The 26211-nt window shown below is 42.3% G+C and overlaps 1 protein-coding gene across 1 annotated transcript in view; it reads right to left on the reverse strand.

The window, feature by feature from the left end:
* The window catches only part of LOC136695301 (zinc finger protein 850-like), a 97591-nt gene that overhangs the window by 55169 nt on the left and 16211 nt on the right, over positions 1 to 26211 (reverse strand). Inside the window, exon 2 of the mRNA XM_066669310.1 lies at positions 18862 to 20837. Within this exon, the coding sequence (XP_066525407.1) occupies positions 18862 to 20671 (1810 nt within the window). The 5' untranslated portion in view covers positions 20672 to 20837. The remainder of the gene's footprint in view (positions 1 to 18861; positions 20838 to 26211) is intronic.

Below are 26211 nucleotides of genomic sequence, written 5' to 3' on the forward strand. Positions count from 1 at the left end.
ATCAAAGCAGGTGAAACTTATTCATGGCCAGAATAAAAGACACCGATAAGACAGAGGAAAATCGTAAAATAAGTATAGAATTTAATAATTCAAATCTAGTTCTGGAGATAGGAGGAAAGTCAGCAAACTTCCATCGTGAAGCCCTTCTATCGGGAAGTATAAAACCAGCTAAGCCAGCAACTCTCTGTGAGGGGAATCCCCGGCTGACGTCACACTGTCCGAGGGACGCCAAAAAGGGGCTGAATCATCAGGGAGGGAAGCTCCCCACTGATCCACCCAACTTGAGCCTTGACAAGTCAAGGCCCAGTGAAACAACAGAACGAAGATCTGCGGGACATCAGCAGCTGTGATCATAACCCCGAAATCAAAAGGAAAGTAAGCATAAATTCCTCATTTCCAGAGCTGAAATTTGAATTAAATCTCTTGGTAACATAATCTTAATCAGACCATAGCAACATATCTTTTCCAGGTCATATCGCCTAGCCTATCTCAAAGTGAGGGATCTGACTTGGTGGATCTCCTATTGATTCAGGCCGGATTTCAAGGCAGCAACACTGAGCTTCCCGGTGGTGTGGGGTGCAGATGGGCAAAGGCTCACGCACTTGTGCCCAGATTTTTGACCTTTTGAAGTCAGTCAGTGGTTTGAAGCGATTAAAGAGATCTTTGCCGATGAGGAAGGGAATTGTTTCAAGAGGAGACACATGAACTGGATGCACTAAAGTCATTGGTCCAATGGCTAAGTGTATTAGTGCCATAGATTGGATCGTGAGGCCTGCATGTGAATATGGCTGAATTTTAAGAGAACAGTTTTGGAGCTGTATCTTGCGATTTTCACGCCGCGCAATGGCTCGAACCTGGTGGAACAAGGCAGAAGACATGAGAAAACCTTCCTTACCGTCTAACTGAACAACCAAGACAGCACTGGAGGGTGTTTGTGAGTCACCCCCCTGTACCATTTGGTCCTCAGCGCTTGCCTGGGTCACGAGGAGATTGCACGGTACGCTAGAAGACGGAGCTTCGCTTGTCACTTCTCCTATATAACTCTCTAACATTTCTGGGGTGTTAGAGGATGGCTCTGGGTCCGACCGCACAGAGGTGATAGAAAGAACATCAGGTTTTTCCTTTTTCTCTTTGCAAATCATTGCAAGCTTTCGGCGGATGTCCTCTAACTCCTCAGAGTTATATTCCTTGCCTTTAAACTTGTCTTTGGCGTGATTTTCTTTATTTTGATATCAGTATTTTTCTTTCTTTTCTTTATTAGAATCAGAAAGCTGGTTCTGAGCTGTTCGCTCATATCCCTTATGGGGATGTGCTGGTTTTCCATGGCCCGCACCGCGGTTTTCTGCAGGGTAGTAGTCACGACCATACCCAGCCCTGTCCCGAGGGTTCCAGAAATCTTTGCCGCGATTTCTGTCTGGCCTGCGAGGAGGGTAGCGCTTGTATTGGTGTGAGGGCTGAGGAGATTTTGGGCCCTCACTGGCCCACGGAGTGGGGGAAGGGTCCCGGGCAGATCTTTGTGGATCGGCCTGGGTGGCACCCTCCAACTCTAAATGCGGGGAGTTGGAGTCGACGTTAAAGACTTGGGGTGTTTCGGACCGTCTGTTGGGATTTTTGTTGTGTTTTTAGGAAACCTCTGAGTGCTAAATCACGCAGCTATCTGCTAGACAGGGTGCAAGGGCAAGCTGAGACTCCCAGCTGATGACTGGTGTGGGGATGGAGGTTTTGGATAAATAGTGATTTAAAATTTAACTCTTCCTCCATTCCGGAGTCATTTCTAGGTCTGAAATACGCCTGTCTGAGTCGGTTATAATACTGCTGGGGGGATTCCTGGCATTGCTGTTTTACGTTCAAAGCAGCGGCCAGTCCTGTCTGTGACAGGTAATTTGAGAATTCTTCCTCCAATGCTTGGCACAGCACATCATATCGCGCTTTCACATAGTCTGGCTGACGTTCAATGAAGTTACTGACGTCTCAGTTGGAGGTCAGTTTAATCACATATAGTTTGTCATCTACTGTGATTTCGGGGAACCGTTGGAGGTAGAAATCGATATCTTTCAGGTAAGAAAACATATCATTAGAACCATCTGGATTGGGATCAAAGTGGGTTATATTACGCGCGATTTTGTCCAGGTCCTTGTATGAGGGACCGGGAGAGGGTAGAGGTTGAGGGGGCCAGGCACTGGAGTTTGCAGTGCTCTGGGTCTAGCAGGGCGTTGTAAGGGACGGCTGTCAGGAGACACAGGGGAAGGCGAAATACCTGTTGATACCAGAGGAGGTGCTGCAGCAGCTCTAAAGGTTATGGTCCCTGAGTCTGGTTCCTGATCCTCACTATCTTCCAGCTGGTCTTGTCTTTCTGGAGCGGCACTAGGTGACACATCAGGAGTGACCTGGGGCAGTGTGTTCCCTTCAGCCATTTCGTAGTGGAGCTGACTTAATTCTGCCTCCACCTTTGCCCGCTGTCGCAGTGATACATCAAGTTCACGTTCACTGGCCCTGAGCTGTACTACAGCGAAGATGGCTATTTGACCTAATGCCTCAGTTAGGGACTGGCCCTTGAGCATGTAGGTTAAGTGGCTCTCTATCCACTTGGCCACCATGTGGTCATGACTGACCTGTGAGGCTTTCTGCACTCCAGGCATCACATCACTGGTGAGGCTGGTCAGAACAGCGAATGCATCATTCCACAAGCTATCTAGATATACTTCCAGGGGAGAAGTCCCTTCTGCCATTTAGCTGTGTTTCTAACTGCTAGGTGTACCTTAATTCTATTTAATTAGGATTAGTTCAATTAATCCATTTTAAACTAAACTGAACTAAACTTCACCTGTACCGAGTGCTCTAAGAGTAACTGCTAGTCTGTATGGTGTTGGAGTTCACTTGTGAATCTCTAAAGGAAGTCTGTTAATAGTAGAGTGTGGAGTGAAATTTGCTATATGCAAGTGAGCGGAAAAAAGTAATAATTTTTTTCAATAATTAAAGAATTATTAAAACAAAAATTTTGAATTAAAGAATTGTCAAAATTTCTGATGGGAATTTCCACTGTAGCGGGAAGTTTTAACACTAGAGGGCATTATCAAAATTAAAATCTAAAATGGGAACAAAGATTTCAACACTAAGGTACGTTAAAAGAATTTAATTTGTAATGACAGCTTTTAAGCACCAGAGGGCTGCTAAACACTTAAGGTTGCCTCGGCGAACAACCTCCCAACCACTAGAGGGTGTACGGGAATCAAACGTCAAGGGTAGCACCACACTTGACCACAAGGAGGCGCACGGGAGGACACGCTTCAATAGACGCTAGTTATGAAGTGATTTCCCTGCAATCACGCACTTTAACAACAAGAGGGAATTAGTCTTCCTCTGTTTTGGGGGCGTTTTGAATTTCCCTCCTTAGTTTTAGCTCCGCCCATTCAAAGGGGTCCCTGAATTCGCGTTCAGTTCGCCAGGAAGAGCTGAGCAGAGCAGACTGCTCCCTACACAAGCCGTATTTTCGGCTGTGCTCTTAATTAACCTCCAATCGCCTAGCGCACGATTCATTATTAACGCTGGTAGCGACCCAGTTTTAAAACAAGCAGAGGAATTCTGTTCGGTGGTCTTTCACGCCAGAATCTGCGGCCGAGGGTCGAACCGTGGCAATGGCCCACTGCGGAAAACGCGCAATGGGGGTGCCGAGGCCTTAGTTTAATGCATGCAAAATGGTGCAGAGCACTTCAAACAGCGACAAGTTTATTTTTTCAACAGTATATACCACAGAACAGATTTTCAACAGTAACACACACAACACGAAATTGCCCACATCAAGCTTTGAATTTCAATCGTTATTTAGCAACATAAACAGCGGAAAGCATTTCTATAAACCCAAGCTGAGATTATTTATCAGTGTTTACAGTTTATCCATTAAAAAGACTTTTTCCTGCCCCACGTTGGGCGCCAATATATATGTAGGGTTTTGACCTTATTCAAACTCGTTCTGATTAATGACGTTTTAACTAATGATAATAATTGTTATTATTATGATTGACTTAAATAACAAAAACATTAACAAGTAATTGGAGAGTGAATACTGTCATCGCTACGTGAGTTCTTCAGGATTTTCAGACTCTTAATGAACAAGCTCCACACACTGTTTCTATATGATTAAAAATAATGGGAATATTTTATTAAGAGAAAAAAGAATATTTAATAAACATAGCACAATCATAAAAATTCTCACGGGATCAACGCAGGTCAAACCGGTTCAAATTTAGAGGAAGAGGAAACGGAGCCCATAGTGGCCACATCAGAGACTGCAGTCTCTTCCTGGCCCCTTAATGCCATGTTAGAACAGCGGAGCACATTTCTGTGCACTTTCACTAAGCCTACCACAACAGACACTCCTGGCCTTCCCATCATGAATGGTCTCACAATGCAGGACCATCATGTGGACAATGTAGTTCTGGCTCTGTGGACTGACAAGTCCGCCATAAGCCAAACCCTCTTTGAGACCCTGCGCCTCACTCAACCAAATATTCATTTGGTGAGCAGTCCTTGTCGCTTTCCTCTCGACCCGACATCAAAAGTAATGTCACCCACTGATGGAATTTGCGCTCTAACCATCCAGTGGAACAAAAGGGTACTCACCCATTATTTTTTTGTCGTCCCTAACTTGCCACATGATGCTTACATTGGAAGTGACTTCTTGGTGTGCCTTGATGTCCACGTAGACACCCTCAATATTGTGCTGTGGTCCTTGACTGATGTTTCAAAAGAAACCTGGTCCTCAGATCCCAGCAACCTAGGCTCAGGACAAGCTATTCCCGAGGTATGTCAGGTTACTAACCAAGGTCCACTGATGGTACTGCTTGGTCATGCGACCTGGCCAACACTTAAGCCACGCGCATGCACCCTTGACAATTCCTCATTCATCTCCTCTGGGTTGGTTGGTCAGTACGAAATTCCATGACTTCGAGTTGCGAATCCCGATTATAGGACCAATGTCTGAATCCCTGCTTCTTGATCATCCAGAATCAAAGGTGTTCTATACTCATCAGACACGAGCTGTTGCTCTCTTCTCGGCTCTGGACATGGGTAAAGACGGCATTTGCAGAATAGATCTTGCTGATGATGATCAAATGACGGTCATGGTTCTTTCTTTAGATTCATCCCTGGAATCCTCCTGGAAACCATCTCTTCTCCCCGAAACGGGAGAAGACACTTTAAATTCATGCAATTCGAAAGAACTATCTGACTCTGAATTTAGGATTCAAGTCAAACAAGTTCTAAAGGAGGCAGATGCCCTCCAAAGCGAAGAAGAACGCGAGAAACTCTGTGAAGTAATTCTTAAATACCAAAAATCTTTTGCTAAAGATTCAACGGACTGTGGTCTCACTGACATTCGTTCAGTGTGCATTCCCACTCGTCCAGGAGCACCACCCACATTTGTCCGCCAATACAAAATTCCGTTGGCATCCTATGAACCGGTACAAGAAATCATTGATGACTTGCTGGAAAAGGGCATAATTCGACCCTGCAACAGCATGTACTCGGCACCATTATGGCTCGTTATAAAACCCAATGGTAAATGGGTAAATCGGAAACTAAATCAACAGGTTCCCTTGTCTTGGTGGCCGATGACACAACTAGAGCAAGAACTTCCCTCGGTCTGAAACACTAAATACTTTTCCACCATCGATGTACCCTCTGGCTTCTGGACCATCCCAGTGCAAGCAGAAGACCAACACAAGCTAGCCTTCACCTTCGCAAACCGACAGTACACATTCACTCGGTGCCCCTTTGGGTATGCCAACTCTCCAGCGGAGTTCAACATTTTCTTGAACAAAGCATGACCTGATGCCCGCGAGCGAGGCACCCTCATATATGTGGATGACATACTCATGCGTAACCACTCCCTACAGGCACACATTGATGAGATTGATCATGTTCTTGACCAGCTCACAACAGCAGGTGCGAAAATATCACTCTCCAAATGTCAGTGGTGCAGAACAAAGGTGAATCGGTCTGCTCGTAGGCACTGATGGTGTTGAACCACAAGTGAGTCGAGTGCAAGGGGTAACAGACCTCGCAGCACCCACCAATCTTAAGGAACTCCGCAGTTTCTTAGGAGTATGCAACTACTCATGCCAGTTCATAGAAAACTATGCGGATCTAGCTCATCCACTGTATGACCTACTAAAAAAGGATACTCCATTCACCTGGGGCGAAGCCCAGGAACAAGCCATGCAGGCACTGAAATCGAAACTGTGCACGGCCTCATGCCTTGCCTATCCTGACAGTAGCAAAGAATTCTACCTAGAAGTAGGGTTCTCTGACCACTGTCTCAGCTCCTGTCTGTATCAATTACATGACAGAGACAAACGTGTCATAGCCTATGCTAGTAAAACTATGCTGGATGCTGAACACAAATATAGTGACTGTGAAAAAGCACTACTAGCAACAGTGTGGGCAGTCAAACATTTCTCCAACTACCTAGGTGGTCAGAAGGTGATTGTTGAAACTCATCATCAGCCAGTCACATTCCTGAACAACCAACAAATTCAAGAGGGTGTAGTAACTAATGCTCGAGTAGCCTCCTGGCTAATGGCTCTCTAAAGCTTTGATTTGGAGGTACGTTACGCACAAAACTACAAGATCCCCCTAGGCACAGGCCTTGCTTCCTGCAGGCGATGTGAAGGAGACATTCCTTCCCAAGTGCCACAGGCTCCAGAAACCCTCTTACCTACCGTGGCTAACCACCACTATTTCGACCCTAACACATGCAAAGACCTTGTCACTGCATATGTAGATGGTTGTTCGTTCCGCCGAGAACACACCCTAATGGCAGGGGTGGGTTTTGTCGGAATAAACGGGTGGCCTCACGAACCCCTAATGTTCAAATTGGGTGCTCAGTCCTCCCAATATGCTGAAATAGCAGGAATTCTCATCACAATTCAGGCTGCGGTCCAGAAAAGCGTAAAAACGTTGGTGATCTAACAGACTCCAACTATGCGCGCCTAAGCTTCACATGCCACTTGAAACTGTGGAAAACCAACAACTACACCACATCAAACAAAAAGCCAGTCAAACACAAAGAGCTTTTCGCAGCTTGTGAACACTTGGTAGACACACATGACCTGCAGATCTACTGGAAGAAAGTGAGGGGTCACTCCCGAGTCAAAGAATTCAAGAATGACAAAGAATTCAATGACCAGGCAGATAGCTTAGCCAAACAAGGGGCCCGCGAAGGCACATCATGGACATTCGATCCCTCCCTTTATCCAAACCCACCCGACATCGAAGTCCTAGCTATTACATGGTCTCAAACTGTAGCGACGGCGTCGCCTGACAATACTAAAACTACCATTGTCTCTATTAAACCTGCTTTTTCTGACGCTGACTTAGTTACTCTCCAAGCTCGAGACCCTTCTATTTCTAAAATGCTTCTGAAAAAATCTCTGACCCATCTACATGTCCCATCTCAGCCCAAGATCTTGACACCATACCAGGCCTTAAAAACCTATACTGCGCCAGAGCGTCCCTCCAAGTCGTCAAAGGCTTGCTTGTTCATGCCACTGACTCGCCCACTTCACCTGCGTTCGTGTGGTGATGCTGATGCACGCCCATGACTCCCCATCTGTGGGACACAAAGGGGTCAAAGCAACATACCATGCGCTCCGGCAGGTGGCATATTGGCCCCACATGGTAAAAGATGTGGCTGATTACATTAAAGGCTGTCTGGTATGTTGCCGATTTCAACCCTCAAATCCTCTTTATAGAGCCCCCTTGCAAAAGAAAGGGTTATCCTTCCCTTGGTCAAACCTCCAGATAGACTGGGTTGGACCACTCACTCGAACAGTAAGAGGTAACAAGTACTTCCTCACAGTCACGTGTGCATTCACTAAATGGGTAGAATGCCTCCCCGCACCGAATGACACAGCGCTAACCACTGCATACTTACTGATGAACCATGTCTTCTCAGGGTTTGGCCTACCCAGCCGTGTCGACTCTGACAGAGGGACACATTTCACAGCTGAGGTCATGCAGCAGCTCTGGCAACTCTTAAGAGCAAAAGCCAGCCTTCACATTAGCTACCATCCTCAAAGCTCAGGTCAGGTAGAGCGAGCCAACCGAACTGTTGTTAGCATACTGAAAAAGTACGTAGCAGCAAACCAGCGAGACTGGGATGTCAAGCTACCCCTTGTACTGATGGCCATACAGGCGACCCCACATGATGCGGTTGGGGTCTCACCCTTTGAGTTGATGACAGGGAGACAGATGACTCTGCCTCTACATCTGTTATATCAGCCAGGTGAAGCTAGCATAGCAGTAGCCTACACCACTCATCAGTATATGGAGGATCTGCAGAAACACCTCAAATCCACTTTTGTCTTTGCCCAGCAGAAACTGGAAAAAAGTGCAGAAGGTCGCAAAGCGTACTATGATCACAAGGCATCCCACGACGAACTCCAAATAGGGGACAAAGTATGGTACTACATCTTTGTCCAACCTGTTGGAAGGTCGCAAAAAACGGGGGAATCTGGCCCGCAAATTCCTACCCCGATGATCCGGTCCCTATAAGATCACAGACAAACTGCCCCCGTTGTTTACAGAATCAAGATAAACAAAGTTCGAGGCAGTACTGAGCTCAAGTGTGTCCACCGCAACCAAATCAGACCACACACAACTCCCATGGGACTTGTAGGGGATACTAACGCTTGTGTTAGGTCATAAACAATAGAATCAAAGGCAAGAAGGGTGTTGGTTAAGAAACAACTACAGCCTTCTACTCACACCTTAGTTCATCTATCTCTTTTCTCCCTTTCCTGTCATTCTTCAGCAGGCAACAAGCTTCTAACCAGACTGAGGACACTCAGGGTGCAAGACCCTAGTCCCTCATCGTCAATTATTGTAGAGTGTTTATTCTAGGAAAATTTTATCAAAAGGGGGGTATAGTTAAAAATTGTATAACTTGTCTAAAACGACTCTCCGTAAATACCCTAAATCTAACCATGAGCATCTCCAACCATGGCCCCGCTGCTCATTCTCCTGATCGTTGGCTCCGTAGGAACCGCCGTGCTCCCTGAAGTGATTGAACCGGGTCCTGACTTCGGAATAATACTGAAAGACCAGCCGGGACTGCTAATCACTAATTGTCGCCTCCATACCCAGAGAGTATTCGTACGGTTGAAGCATGCCGAAGCCGAAGCGTGTAGTAAAAACCTACCGATAACCACCTTGCAAACTGGCCGGAATGGAGTTAGATGGACTGAAAAAAGCTATCAGCCATGTCAAAGCTGACGTAACTCATATGCTCCACCAGCTACAAAAGTTTACCATAACGCAATCAGAACTAAGTGGTTTTAACAAACGGTCTAAACGTTTCATAGGCGGATTGCTAATGGCTGCTGCAACTGTGGGATCGCTACTGAATGTCGGAACGTCCGCCGTCAATGTAGCCACTGTCAAACGTCAAGTAGGAGAATTGCAGGTTGAAATTCCAAACATTAAAACCCAATTAAACAAGCAGCAGCAACACCTACAAACAATTGGGCAAACCCTACGTGGCACCGTCGTAGTACTCAATGCTCACAGTGTCGCTTTGAACAAGAATATGCTATTGTCTGATATGCTACAAGAAATCAGCTCCTCTGTGGATAGCCTAGCCATGGGGAGAATTCCTCCCTATCTGGTGCCTCTATCCTTAGTACAGGAGATTTTGTCTACAGCAACTTGAGATGTAGTTACTGATCTCCAGGTCCACCTAGCCTATACCTTAGGTAGCGCCATCCCAATTTATGTCAATCCTCAAGACAGAGAATTAGCATTCATCATTAACCTTCCCATAATGGCGCCTGAAAACATCTACCGTTTGAAAGATGTTGTCAACGTTGGCTTCTGGCAAGATTCTGCCTATGTTCATGTAAAGACAACATCTCTTGTAGCATACCAAGATGATAACCCTGACCTATATCTGGTACCCAACTTGCTTATGTGCACACTCACTAAAGACATCCACTACTTGTGCTCTAGCAAACCTTTTATTCGTGACAGTGCAAATGGGATCTGTGGCCTTAAGCCTATGATGAGTAATACTCAATGCCCGGTGGTCATCACACCCCAACGTTTGGTAAACAGTACCCAAGCTGAGATTGTTGTAAACCGTTGGTTGGTTAACACCCCCTTTAGAGAGGCCCTACTAACCTATCATTAACATGACACCTCAGAAAGGGTACCCCTTCCTAGCCAGACTTTCTGGGAAGATGTCCCCGTAAACGCAATTCTACATGTAGGAGACCTGGCCCTGTATCACCTGAACCCTGACCAATATGAGAGCGACATAGAAATCTCAGAGTTCTTCTCCAAACACACCATCGAGCTAGATACTAAAACACTAACTCACCTAGAATATGAGGGAACGCAAGTCATTGACCTAACCTCTATTGATAACACCCTTAGAGAGCTGTCGTCTCAACCCCTCTGGCCAGTTCAGCCTGTCACCTATGCCTGGTCCACTCCAGATACCTTACTAGTTACACTGGTAGGATTAGAATATCTTTTGACCTTTGGTATAGCTTGGTTCTATTTCAAACGCACTTGAGCCCTATAGAGCAGGTTAGAAACTTGGTCTCATAAAATGGTTAAATTCATTAGACATAAGAGAGCCCAGAGAGGTGAACCCCCAAGTTTTAGATATGAAGCCGAAGGCCATGTCGAAGAACCAGCTCTCGAGGTTGTGTTTGAACAAGACCTACCCCTAAATAATTAGAATCCCTTCAGCATGCAAACATCAACACTCCATATGCACCCATACACTGATAGGAAGACATCAGCTCTGGAAATGTGTTTGAATATGCTTGCTGATCTCACCTTCCTCCACAGCAAAAATTCTTTTCAGCTCCATGCTCCCTGCTGGACCATAAAATTAAAAAAGGGGGGAATGTAGTGGAGTATGGATTGAATAAAGAAATGAAAATTTGTAAATGAAAGACTCTCCACTCTGATAAGGATTTTTTGGGACCAAATCCCACATTCCACAGACTACGTGTGTGCGAAAGACTCTGCACCCCCCCCCCCACACACACACACACACACACACTCACGCACACTCATAACGTCTAAATCAAAGACTGACCAGGACACTTTGCAATGACCCCCGTCTTCTCCAGGGATGTAAAGAAAACAGACCCAGTTTATGACGCTTTTAGGCCAGAAGGAGACCAAACAAAGTTTGGAGACCAGGATCAAAAAGGACCCCAGCCATGGGTGCCTAGGTTGGCGTCAAGATGGCGACTAATTATCTTCTGCAAATCACACAGATAGCCCACAGAGTTGAACTTGTGGTGAACTCCCATAGCCCGGCTCAAACCAAACAAATAGCATGGACCAAAACGGCCCCCAAGTGGGCGTTTGCGAAATCATGTTTTGCCCTGCTGTCTTCTAAATGCATAACGAATGCAACAAGTGTTTATAAACATGTTTATGCAATATGTATGAATGTTACTCTCTGTTATTCTCAAGTGAATGTCTACTAACTAATGAAGTGATGTGTATTACTGTTTCAATAATGAAGGAAATTTCTGTCTCTGATTAGGAAAACAAATTAGTTTCTAACTTTTAGCATAATATTGTAGATATATAAACATAGATATTTGATATTAATAATCCAGGACACTCATTGTGCTATACCACAAATATGTATAAGTATTTTTTACTTCACTCAGTTTTCTGTGTATACATGACTCTCCTCCTTCTCTTAAACGTGAAACAAGTCACGTGAGCCTCAAACCCAGGATCCAATCAAAGAAAGGAGACCTCCCAAATGGGCGTGACCATGCCACATCTGAAAAGGGAGTGCCCAACTCTGTTCTGTTTCTGCTACTCTGTTCAGCCTTTTTGCTACTCTGTTTCTTTCCGCTACGCTCCTCACGTCGCGCTCTCTTCACTTCACGTGCGACGCTCTACTTCTTACGCCAACGAAACTACTCTCCAACAGAACTTTATAGAGGACCTCACTCAACTTCCAAGGGATGCCTTGTGCTAGTTAGCAGTGTGATACAGAAACTACAGAGTAACATCGAGCAATTTTCAGTAATCTTTTCTTTGTTTATTTGTGTTCCTGTTTGTCGCCCAATCAAAGTTTTAATTTTACGACTGATCAAAGCAGGTGAAACTTATTCGTGACCAGAATAAAATACACTGATAAGACAGAGGAAAATTGTAAAATAAGTATAGAATTTAATAATTCAAATCTAGTTCTGGAGATAGGAGGAAAGTCAGCAAACTTCCATCGTGAAGCCCTTCTATCGGGAAGTATAAAACCAGCTAAGCCAGCAACTCTCTGTGAGGGGAATCCCCGGCTGACGTCACACCGTCCGAGGGACGCCGAAAAGGGGCTGAATCATCAGGGAGGGAAGCTCCCCACTGATCCACCCAACTTGAGCCTTGACAAGTCAAGCCCCAGTGAAACAACAGAACGAAGATCTGCAGGACATCAGCAGCTGTGATCATAACCCCGAAATCAGAAGGAAAGTAAGCTAAAATTCCTCATTTTCTAGAGCTGAAATTTGAATTAAATCTCTTGGTAACATAATCTTAATCAGACCATAGCAACATATCTTTTCCAAGTCATATCGCCTAGCCTATCTCTAAATTCGAACCGGTTTGACCTGCGTTGATCCCGTGAGAATTTTTATGATTGTGCTATGTTTATTAAATATTCTTTTTTCTCTTAATAAAATATTCCCATTATTTGAATTAACAGTGTGTGGAGTTTGTTCATTAAGAGTCTGAAAATCCTGAAGAACTCACATAGCAATGACAGTATTCACTCTCCATTGCTTGTTAATGTTTTTGTCATTTAAGTCAATCATAATAGTAACAATTATTATCATTAGTTAAAACATCATTAATCAGAACGAGTTCGAATAAGGTCAAAACGCTACAATACACTCTGGGACCTGCAGATTTTTTTCTACATCCACCAGCAATTTCCAATCTCATGCTTCACCCCATCTACCAATATGTGTAGCCTGCACACTTTCTCGAAAAAATTCGTCATAAGTTGCTCCTAGCAAAAACTTAATATGACTTCTCTAGATTGTCCTATCAAAGCCACTGGCCTCGTTTTGCCTGTGACGCTGCTGTTGCACACGGTGTGTCTTCCTCTTGTTCGCGATTAAATCAAGTCATCATTTGCCTTCTCTCTGGTGATGTGGCCTTTCCACGACTCACCTGACCCAAGGCCTGCTCTTCTGCAATTTACTTGGCCAATCACATCTCTTAGTTCTAATGAGCTCCTGGCTGCCTGCACAGCCACTTTCGAATTTCACGTCCTTCCTGTTTTTATGATTGGCACAGTCCTTCAAAACATGCCCAGGTATATTGTCAGGACCAGCAGATTTGATTTTTTATTATAATTTTTTATTTTTTTTGTATGTATTTTGTTTTACACTTTTAGGTTTAGAAACATATATGTGTGACATGTCCTAAATTTGCCCCAATTCAGACTGGTCAGTGTGTGTAATGACTACTCGATTTTGTATGTTAGGTTGTATTTGGCTTTACACTTTTAGGTTAAGAAATAGATATGTGGGACGTGTCCTAAATTTGCCCCAGTTCAGACTGGTCAGTGTGTATGACGACGACCTGATTTTGTACGTTAGGTTGTATTTGGCTTATACATTTTACGTTTTTATGGGTTCAAATGTGAATGTTACCCAACCTTAGCGATAAGGTACATTCATTTTAAAGATTAATAATCCTAACTAAATATATGCATTTGTTTTGTGCGACTGATAACACAGACTCAAACCCAAGGGCCCAGTGCTGGGAGGCGAACGTGCTAACCACCAAGCTACCATGCCGCCCAATTAATACTGCACATGTGATTAAATAATGTATAATATCTGCATAGATGTCACAGGCAATGCCATGTTTTTAACGTACAAATCATAGAGTTGGTATGCCTGTCTTTACAATTTTATTTATATTACCATTTTCTAGGTGTACTGTCACTTTAAAAACATGTAGCTTCATTGCTTGCGCTTTCACCTTGTGTGGCTTTAAGATTTCAGTTAGGGATGCACCGATACCACTTTTTCCCTACTGATACCAATATTTCATGTTAAAGTATCTGCTGATATGGAGTACATATACCAACTCGGTCTATTTGAAATACTAGATTGGTGCATATAAATCCAGATATTTATATTGCTATACTTTTGGTAAAGATGTTATCAGTGTCACTACTAAGATATAATAAGCTTGAATGAACTGAATTTACTTTTTATTAACTGCACATTAAAAACTTTAAACACCACATTAACACCATCCCTACAACCTCATCCCCTCCACACAATCCTACATTCTCAGTCCCTCCACATCACCCATCCCTCAACACTATCCCTACATCCTCAACTCCCCCACATTCTCAGTCCCTCCACATCACTGATCCCTCAACACTATTCCTGCATCCTCAACCACTCCACACCATCCCTACATTCTCTGTCCTTCCACATCACATATCCCTCAACACTATCCCTATATCCACAACCCCTCCACACCATTCCTACATTCTCATTTACTCCACATCACCGATCCCTCAACACTATCCCTACATCATCAACCCCACCACATCATCCCTACATTCTCAGTCCCTCTACATCACCCATCCCTCAACACTATCCCTACATCCTCAACCCCTCCCCATCATCCCTACATTCTCAGTTCCTCCACATCACCCATCCCTCAACATTATCCCTACATCGTCAACCCCTCCACATCATCCCTACATTCTCAGTCCCTCCACATCACCCATCCCTCAACACTATCCCTACATCCCCAACCCCTACACATCATCCCACATTCTCAGTCCCTCCACATCACCCATCCCTCAACACTATCCCTACATCCTCAACCCCTCCCCATCATTCCTACATTATCAGTCCCTCCACATCACCCATCCCTCAGCACTATCCCTACATCCCCAATCCCTTCCAATCATCCCTACATCCTCAATCCCTCAACACCATCCTAACATCCTAACACCCCTCCATGTCATCCTCTATAGTTGGGGCAGTTAAAAAATATTATTGAATTTAAGGTGTATAAATTGTGGAGTTGATGTACTGTAGAAATTACATACTGGGATTGATAGATAAAAATATGTAGGCTGATTCAGGATAGGGATATAGGTCATTTTATGATGTTAGTATAATGTAAAGGGATTGAAGAAAGTGATGTAAAGGTTTTAAGGACAGTAATGTAGGGAATGGAGGATATTGAAAAGATGTAGAAGGATTGAGACTGTAGTTCAGGATGCAGGCGTGTTGATGGGGTCCCAAGTGAAGGTGAGGGTTTCATACACTTTTATTTATTTATTTATTCATTTATGGAGAATGATTGTGAATATAGTGATGTAGGGGTTGGGGATGTAGAAGTATATATGGGGGTTCATGGTGTAGTGATGTAGGGGTTTGAGGCTGTAAATGTTTTGGGGTATTGGTTGAGGATGGAGAGATGTAGGGGGATTGAGGATGTATGGTGACTAGGGTACATGTTATTGGGGTTGAGGATGTATAGTGTGGGGGAACTGAGGACAATTTAGCGCTTTAAAATATAGGATATGTTTTTAAGCTCTTTAAAAAAACATTAAAATAAGTTTTCTTAATTTTTTTATTTAAATCTAGTTGGTCCTCTATTTTTTTTATTTATCACTATATTGACTGGTTATACTGCAATGCAGTCTTGTAAAGTTCATGGAATTAAAAAAAAACAAAAAAAAAAACATAAAGGCTGTGCCCAAGATCAGTTGGGGTCTATGTTCTTTTACAGTTGTATTTTTTGTTCATCCATGGAATTTATTGCTTTTAGAAATTTTTAACCGGTTGATTCTTTTTTGTTCAAGGAATTTGCTTATGTTACTAAAAACAAAACATGGCCAGATGAATTGCTGCTTTGTTACATTTAATGTTTTCCTTGCTTTACATTTACAAATACTATTTTTGAAGTATGTCATATATTGTACTTTTTTATCCATACTCACAGTAACAGCCGGTGGAGAAATTTACTGACTTGGAATGTACAACATTTTGCACAATTTATCTTATTCTAAATCAGAACCAAAGATAAAAGGGGATAATAGTGTTAAACTCAAGTCCACAAGGAACAGTTCAACATAATTGCCCCCTCCTGGTGCCCAGGTGAGTCAGGGTGAAGCAGATGAGTGATGGACACATCTGTAGGTCAGTCAGACTGGTTAGTCTGACTGTAAGTCAGTCAGACTGTTAAAGTTTAACAGCTTTTAAATTATTATGGGATGTTTTGAGGCAGTGGGTCTGTTGTCCTTGATTTTAACCATAAGAAAGGTGTGTAGTCATGTACCCAAATTTCACAATTATCCAATTTAGGGTCGCGGGGGGTCCAGAGCCTACCTGGAATCATCGGGCGCAAGGCGGGAATACACCCTGGAGGGGACGCCAGTCCTTCACAGGGCAACACAGACACACACACACACATTCACACCTACGGACACTTTCGAGTCGCCAATCCACCTGCAACGTGTGTTTTTGGACTGTGGGAGGAAACCGGAGCACCCGGAGGAAACCCACGCGGACACGGGGAGAACACACTAACTCCTCACAGACAGTCACCCGGAGCGGGAATCGAACCCACAACCTCCAGGCCCCTGGAGCTGTGTGACTGATGTTGGTTGACCAACAAAACCAGCAAGGTTTTACTGATCAACCAGCTTCACCAGTAAGGTTTTATGACTGTCAATTCTGGTTGACCAATGAAACTAGCTAGATCACACAGGAAAACCAGCTTTTCCAGCAAGGTTTGCTGGTCAACCAGCAAAACCAGCACCAAACCAACAAAAACAGTTTGGGGAGGTAGATCCCCAAACTGCCAAGGTGGTCACAGCCTTCTGCTCCTGTTGTGTGTTCACTGCCCCTAGTGTTTGTGAAGAATTGCTCACAAGTGTGTGTTCAAGATCACGGATGGGTCAAGTGCAGAGAAATAATTTCCCGAAGTGAATCAATCCTTATTTTTCTTAAACAGATGACTCGTTTGACTCTTTTTAGGTACAAGTTAGTCAGACAAGCACAGTGATTAGTGTTAATGATGTGCATTTATATATACATGCATATAAATGAAAAAAAAAATTATATATATGCACTGAGACATTACTTTGTCTTAAACCATTTATTGATGCCTATTACTGTATTAAAAATCGTTAATTAAGGTAACCTTATGGTAAAGTTAATCATTATGATAAAGTTTGCACACAGGAAAGTGTAATATTACTTGAGGGAGTCTACTATAGACCTAGAAGCAAAATGAAAATGGGCCAAATCATGTTAATTCAACCTGCTCTGAACTTATATTATAATAAATGCTTTCCACAAGTATTAACTAAAGGAATTAAGTAGATTATTTACAAATGTCTATTTCTAAACTGTATTTTACACACTACTCTTAGAAGAAATCTGCATGGATATTAAAGTAAGAATACGTTCTGATGAAGTCTCTAGTAGCTAGCAAAATGAAATAGCAGTTTAGAGCATCGCCGAGCTGTTCTTAAATAGCTATCAATCATGAGTGCATTATAAATCATCACTGCTTGCCATTTCTGTCTTACCTGGTGTAAAAATTGATTGATTGATTCCTTTATTAATCCCACAGCAGAGATATTCACAAATGATACAGAAGCAAAGGGACAGCAATAATAAGATAATATGCTAAGCTTAAACATTGAGTTCTAATAACTGAGGTGTTTGTATCATTTCCATTAAAGCAAGGTTTAAAACACCCCAACCTCTAACACTGAGAAGGCACTTACTACAGCAGTTGTATATAAACAATGAACAGTTGGTTGGGAGTGTCTCCACTGCACGCTTATCTTGCCACAGTGATAAGCAGGCTTGGCCTTCATGGCAATCAGAATATAGTCTGTTTTGATGTGTGCTGAGGTCCTGATAACCCAGCTTCATGGCTCCTGTGCTCTGAGAAAGAAATTGCTCCACCAACGCTGATCTTTAACCTTCCAAGTGTATACAGTCCAGCCACAGAAATAAGGATGAATGGTGATATGGCAGACAGCCAGAACTGTCTCCTTCACCAGCTCCAGGAGAAGCTGCCCTGAGGCCCGGCTGTGCTCCAGAGCATTGCAAAGCCCCTGCAGGACCTCCTTGTCAGCTGTCTCCTCACCTGTATCAAGGTCTGACAATGACAACATGACAGTTTGTCAACTCCACACTGTACCCATGTTCCTTATCCATTTGCTGGATGACCTCCTCAGGCTCCTCTGGATCAGACTGGATGGGCGGTGTGCTGGGCTGTGTGTGGTGCTGCCGATCCCCGGACCATGTCTGTGGTTTAGTGTAGTTGTTCCAATGAAATAAGGAGGGAACTGTCCCGACTCTCAACGTCCTTTTTCTCTGTGATTTACTGATAATTTTGTTGCTACTAAAAGCTATGTCTGCTAAATATCGTGTGACTGCTTAAAGTGAAACAATCTCATCTCATTTTGTTTAATGACTCAAGACAAAGTTCAAACTCTTTTGGAAAACAGTGGAAGCTCAATACAGAGTCAAATAATCTTTAACTGGGGCACAGTAGAACACAATAGTGACCGAGGAGGAAAATAATGATCTGTAACAATTAATTCTGAAGCCACAACTTGAAAATAATAAACAAAATTCCATGAACGATCAGTGGCATCTGATATCACAGTTCAATCACACGTGTCCAAATCCCCAAGAATTACACAATTCAGCTTTAAGGATGGTTTTACATTGAATGTGAACCAATCGCATTAATCCCTCACTCGGTGCTACTGCTTCTGTTCTGGGTGAACACAGTGATGTTTTTGGACCGAACTCTGACGAGCAAAACTCTTCCCACAGTCTGAACAGTGATACGGTTTCTCTCCTGTGTGAATGCGCTGGTGTTTTCGGAGACTACTCTGTTGAGTAAAACTCTTCCCACAGTCTGAACAGTGATAGGGTTTCTCTCCTGTGTGAATGCGTTGGTGTTTTTGGAGACTGCCCAGTTCAGTAAAACACTTCCCACACACTGAACAGTGATACGGTTTCTCTCCTGTGTGAATGCGCTGGTGTCTTTGGAGACTGCCCTGTTCAGTAAAACTCTTCCCACATTCTGAACAGTGATATGGTTTCTCTCCTGTGTGAATGCGCTGGTGTTTTTGGAGAGTACCCTGTTCAGTAAAACTCTTCCTACATTCTGAACACTGATACGGTTTTTCTCCTGTGTGAATGCGCTGGTGTTTTTGGAGATGACTATGTTGCGTAAAACTCTTCTCACACTTTGAACAGTGATACGGTTTCTCTCCTGTGTGAATGCGCTGGTGTGTTTGGAGACTACTCTGTACAGTAAAACTCCTCCCACACTCTGAACAGTGATACGGTTTCTCTCCTGTGTGAATGCGCTGGTGTTTTTGGAGACTACTCTGTACAGTGAAACTCTTCCCACACTCTGAACAGTGATACGGTTTCTCTCCTGTGTGAATGCGCTGGTGTGTTTGGAGACTATTCTGTACAGTAAAAGTCTTCCCACACTCAGAACAGTAATACGGTTTCTCTCCTGTGTGAATGCGCTGATGATTTTGGAGATGACTATGTTCAGCAAAACTCTTCCCACACTCTGAACAGTGATACGGTTTCTCTCCTGTGTGAATGCGCTGGTGTTTTTGGAGACTGCCCTGTACAGTAAAACTCTTCCCACACTCTGAACAGTGATACGGTTTCTCTCCTGTGTGAATGCGCTGGTGTTTTTGGAGACTACTCTGTACAGTAAAACTCTTTCCACACTCTGAACACTGATACGGTTTCTCTCCTGTGTGAATGCGCTGGTGTTTTTGGAGATGACTATGTTGAGTAAAACCTTTCCCACACTCTGAACACTGATACGGTTTCTCTCCTGTGTGAATGCGCTGGTGTTTTTGGAGACTACTCTGTTCAGTAAAACTCTTCCCACACTCTGAACAGTGATACGGTTTCTCTCCTGTGTGAATGCGCTGATGTGTTTGGAGACTACCCTGTTCAGTAAAGCTCTTCCCACACTCTGAACAGTGATACGGTTTCTCTCCTGTGTGAATGCGCTGGTGTTTTCGAACAGAACTCTGACGAGTAAAACTCTTCCCACACACTGAACAGTGATACGGTTTCTCTCCTGTGTGAATGCGCTGGTGTTTTTGGAAAGTACCCTGGTCAGTAAAACTCTTCCCACACTCTGAACAGTGATACGGTTTCTCTCCTGTGTGAATGCGCTGGTGTCTTTGGAGACTGCCCTGTTCAGTAAAACTCTTCCCACACTCAGAACAGTGATACGGTTTCTCTCCTGTGTGAATGCGCTGGTGTTTTTGGAGACTGCCCCGTTCAGCAAAACTCTTCCCACACTCAGAACAGTGATACGGTTTCTCTCCTGTGTGAATGCGCTGATGTGTTTGGAGATGACTCTGTACAGTAAAACTCGTCCCACACTCTGAACAGTAAAATGGTTTCTCTCCTGTGTGAATGCGCTGGTGTTTTTGGAGACTACTCTGTTGAGTAAAACTCTTCCCACACTCTGCACAATCATGAGTTTTCCGCTTGTGTTTACTCATCTGAGTTTTTCTGTCAGATGTGTGGGGAGGAACCAAGCATGTTTCCTGATAACTGGAGCTTCTGTCCTCCATATCCACACATTTAATCCCTCCTGATCTCAATATTGTGTTGTATTCCACTTGGAAATTATTCTTGATACACCAGTGGAAGAACTGTGGAACTCAGGAACAGAGTTCCACTCAGGAACTCCTGGACAACAGAAGCCAGAGAAAATATCCAAAGAGATGTTCTTCTGTCCTGGAAGACAAAGAAGACACAAAGATAAAATTAGTTAAATTCACTCTCCCCTGGCGACCAATATTCTGCTGAATGTGTAGTCAGTTTCACCTTCAGTACTGTAACTGAAACAGCAAAAATAAGACAGTGTTGCCTAATGGTGCAGGAATAGAGCAACATCCCTATCTGTTTTCATACTTTTCAACGTTCTGAATGGTGGCAGGTTCTATTCCCATGACCAGAAAGATTATTGTGGGTGGAGGAGAGATAATAAAATTCACATTCAGAGGATGCTCCTTGTCTAAACAGTTCTCTTTGTTTATTTTGCTCTGGTGTCAACCAGAGGATGGATTTTGCCGTTTGAAATGAGCACAAATCAACATTATGGTAAATTGTACCATGATTTACCACTATAACGATTACTTGTTGTTGTATTTCTGACCCTCATAGTTCAGTGACAAGGCTTGTGCTGTAAATATGCTCCAGTATTAAACTGGGATATTTTTCTAATGTTGCTGGGAGCTTGATCCTTTTTTGAGCACTATTTATATTTGGTGTGTGATTGTGCTTTGGCTGAAACTGTTTTTTCCTCCCTCAGCGTTTACATTTGACTTCTTTTTGTTCAGTGTCGTCTTAATTATAGTCAAAACACAGCACATCCAAACCACAGACACTCTGCTTTTACTACAACAGTGTGGAACATAGTTTCACAGGCGCTAGGACTGTTTAAATGAATGATTCCCTAAATCTTGACACAGAATTACAGTGAAAAGATGCATACAACTCATTTTGTACGTAATGTACAGGGAGCATGAAAAACCTGTTACATTGTGTAGGCATAAAGTGCCATGAGAGCCATATGAGATGCATTGATCAGTTTTGAAAAAAGTCAAATATACACAAACCCAAATATTTTGACTATTTAAGATGTGATACCAGTCATAAACATAGTGGTGTTTAATGCAGAAACCTACCAATTATATTTCAGCTCTCACCCATGCATTTAAGACTTGCCTCTCTTAGAATCATGAACAAAACCTGGGATCGTGTAAAATGATGAAAAGTACAGAGAACTTTCTTCCTGACATCCTTGTTGATGTAGATGATGCCACACCAGAGAAAGAGAGCAGGCATACCTCTGAGAGAAACTATATGGTCTTTCTGTGACCTTTTGTTATACCTCTTAATCCCATCCCCCATTCCCACCAATCACCTTCCCACCCTTTATATGATACCACTCTTCTCACACCTCTTTCTCCACTTCCTTATTCTCATCAATGCTCTTACCCCACCTCAAACTCACCTTCTTCCTCCTATTCCCTTCCCCATTTCTCCAAAATATATAAGGCCCTTCTAAAATATTTGGTGTCAGACTGGATTGGGAACAGACTTGACTGGCAACAGTAACAGACTGAATAGGGCACAGAACAAACTGGCTATAGACTGACAAACTGATGACAAAGCTGTGCCCTTGCTTTTCTGCATGCACGTGAGGAAACCTCAGAACCTCCAGTTTCCAAACTTCAGATCATCTTGCGATAGAATGAAATCACCCAGTTGTGCTCATACATGATCCTGTGCATGTGTAAATAAACTCCACTCCACACCAATCTCCAGTCTCCTGACTCGTCAATGCCGAATTTCTCTCGAAACACCTCCAAAATGATGGGGAGAAAAAGAACATGGATAAGAAAGGAATTCAAGAATTGGAAAATACAATCTCATCTACAAAAGTAGTCAGCGAGCAGCTTCTTGTCTGTTGTGAAGGAAAGGTGGTTACGGATCTAAATGACTAATACATTGACTTAAGTATTAAATATGGAATTACATAAATTAAAGAAATATTGATGTTTAAAGTAAAATATTATAATTAATAACAATGAAGTTGTGAAGCTGGTTCTCTCTGAGACCGCTGGTCTGTGTGCTCTGTGAGGCCTGAGAATGCTTAACAATGACACTGAAGAAGCCCATTGTAGTTCATTAGAATTCTGGTAAACATCACATACACTTTTACATGAACAAAGGCTCTTACAAAAACTGAGTCTTATTATTGAAACACCTGCCTGATCCAAAGGTATTGTTATTATTATTAACCATAAAAGCCTATTAAAATCCTGGGGGTATAAATAAATAAAATCATTAATCGCAATTTTTTGTATGACAAAAAATCGTCAGTTAAATCGACAGTGGCCTTGGCTCTTTTGGGGAGAATAAGTAAATGAATACATGAATAAATGAAAGCAATGCAGGTATGTTGTCTGGTTTTATTGCTTGCACCACTCTAAAGCATGGAATTAGTGGTAAATTCAGCAATAGCTAGGCATCTGTTTTGTTAAGTTTTTAAATCCATTTGTTGGATATCAGAGTTAACTTTAAATGTTTAACTGATTGAAATATGTTCAGATGTGGACTAAATTCCACATAATTCACCAGTCTTCAGTAAAACACGGTATAAACGGCGCGTAAAAGTCTCTTTCTGATCTTTATCTTCAGTGAAACCCGGGATAAATGGTGTGTAAAAATCTCTCTCTGATCTATATCTTCAGTAAAACACGGTATAAACGGCGTGTAAAAATCTCTCTCTGATCTATATCCCCAGCTAACAGAGAACGTTCCCACCACATTGGCCAACATTACTTAAAAGGTTCTCCTAATGTTAGAAGCAAATGTTCTTACAGTAACGTTGGAAAACAATGGAACGTTCCATGAACGTTATTAGACATCGATAAAAGTTCTCCCAGTTTTAGTCTGAAATGTTCCATGTGAACGTTAAATGAACATTCTTTTAACGTTTTCTTACATACGTGTTTTACATCATTGTCTGAGATAAGATACACATTGAAAGATGTGGATCCACTGATTGCGTTCAACTACATACATTTTTTGTCTAATTCAATAATATATGTAACACAATCTATTACTTTTTATCATTTACTTTTTCCTAAATTTTCCCAACTCAAATGTAATAAAAACCGCTGTTAGGAGAAATAACACATTTTGCTCTGGGCAGCCCATTTTGCACACTGTTGCCAAGGTTATAGACATTTGACCGTTAGAGGAACCAGTTTTATCGGATGGAGCCAGTTTTGTCCGGTTCTTTCTAGATGGGACCCTCCACAGGCAAGGTAAGAAGTGAGGAATAAAATAATGCTGTTGATGTTATTACCTGTTTTATGAGATTTGTGCGAGGGTTGTAGAGCATTTTATAAATACATCCTATGGATTTAGTACATTTTAGCTATTATAATTGATAAATTCAAGCTAAAATTGATTTTAGTTTAACAGCAAACATAAGTTAACGGTTATTTACCATTAGCTATCTTGCTAGCTAACTCAACTCTGCATTAGTCATGAAGTAAAAAAAATATTTGTGTGTGTGCTAACAGCCACATAGCCAAAGAAAAAAAAAGTGCACTGTTTTTATCCGCTGGTATATCTCAAGTATTACAGGTCCAAAGTTGACGGTCAGTGTACCAAATTTAAGCGTCAAGTCTCTTTCATTGATTTTGCTAATATGTAATATTTGATAAATAAGTATTTTTGGTCGAAGTATAGCTACCTTTCCAGGACAGTTATAAATAAATATTAGTTATCTAGCTACAGTATATGTAGCTGTCGCAGATAAATGTGTGATTTTTTTAAATAATTCAGAACACTTTTGCACAGAAATGTTTAATGAGTGGTGCTGAGAGATTATATTAAAATTATGTTTTGCAGTTTTGATATTTGATTTGCATAGTTTTGAATGATAATGCTCTCTGCTTTTCAAACCAGTAGTGATAACTTAACATTGAATGGAAGATTTACTGTGGTCATGTGATCAGTTGTGTTGGTGGAAGAAAATTATGACTGCTAATTTTATTACAACTACCGGCAGGAGATACACGAGGACTTAAGTGTTGTTCCTGAAGAGATACAATTCAGTGTTAAAGGACTGTAATAACTCCTAAATTTCTGGTCAGAAGGTTCATACGGTATGTGACTGTTATTCCTTATGCCTTCATGTGACCCATTGTTTAATGGGGTTTAATATGTCATGGACAACTTATTGTAATGAAAATGCTACGTGGCTAATTGAGTAGTCATAGGGGGATTTCACTGTAAGAAAAACTAGTAATGGGTTTATTATTATAAATGGCAATATTTTTTATTTCAGTTTTTCACAGTGTTTGAAGTGTAATGGAAGATTAATAAACGCTTGACAAACATCAGTAACAGTGTGATCTTGTCTGTACCAGAAGAAAAAACTTTGGGAGCAGTTATAATATATATTCGAAAATTTTTGCGGAACCACATTTGCGTTAATGTTTACATACATCACTGAACGGGCAGACTCACATGATTATGAGGATTATAGTGTAATGCGTTGTCTAAAAGATAAAATCCGAAAGAAATGGTTACTCCAAACATCAGAGCTCATGCTCAAATAAACCCCAAAACCATTGCGTCTTGAAGCCTGAACAACTCAGAAGTGACAAACACAAAAAGTATACCAGCGCTTCAAAACGAGACCAAATTTGAGTATTTCCCTCAAACCGTTCATTAGTAATCCTCATGTTTGTGTAGAGTATTGCCAATAAAAGTACAATAATAAAATAAAAATATATAGTCGCAAGAGGTTAGCATATGACATGTCATCATACAGGAGCCACACTTTAGTATAGACTTTGTAGAGCTTTTACATATGATCCTTGGTGTTCTGGTGTCTCAGCAGAGCAGGATTTTAAGAGGGAGTGGTAGTGAATGAGTGGGTGAGTTTTTGGTCTGCAGACAGGTGAACGTGGGACTTGGGGTACAGAGACAGCACAGAGCACAGAACTTACTCTGGAGTTTCACCCTGGACTCTGACCCAATGTTCAGGACCCCCACAAAGCAGATATGATTTGGGTGGTGGATAATTCTCAGCACTGCAGTGACACTGACATTGTGGTGATATGGCAGTGTGTGTAGCGCTCTTATGAATGGATAAGACACAGCAGTGCTGCTGGAGATTTTAACACTTGTGTCAACACCTACTCTGTTGGCCCACATTATAGAAATGAAGGCAGAGGCAATAGCTCATACATTTTCAGCATAGCTGCTGTGTAAGTGTTCTGACCATTGAAGAACATGTGAAAAGGGGCAATGAAAGTATGCAGAGCAAGTGGTGGACCCCTCTCTGTCATTTTAGATCTACAAAGTTCTCTTGTGGACAGTGGAGCTGAAAACACTGAATGTAAAATAAAGAGGTGGTCATAATGTTATTGCTGATTTGTTTAGATCTGCGGTCAATTGTGTGTCGTCGTCGTCATTGGTGTCGTCATTTCCGGCTGACAGTTCACGCGCTCAGTTTGTTTGTTTGCTTGCTGCTGTTTAGTACTGTTCCTAAGCTCTTTACTTAAAGTCTTTACTGTTA

Source organism: Hoplias malabaricus, chromosome 4 (genome assembly GCF_029633855.1).
Source record: "Hoplias malabaricus isolate fHopMal1 chromosome 4, fHopMal1.hap1, whole genome shotgun sequence".
Taxonomy (NCBI): Eukaryota; Metazoa; Chordata; class Actinopteri; order Characiformes; family Erythrinidae; genus Hoplias; species Hoplias malabaricus.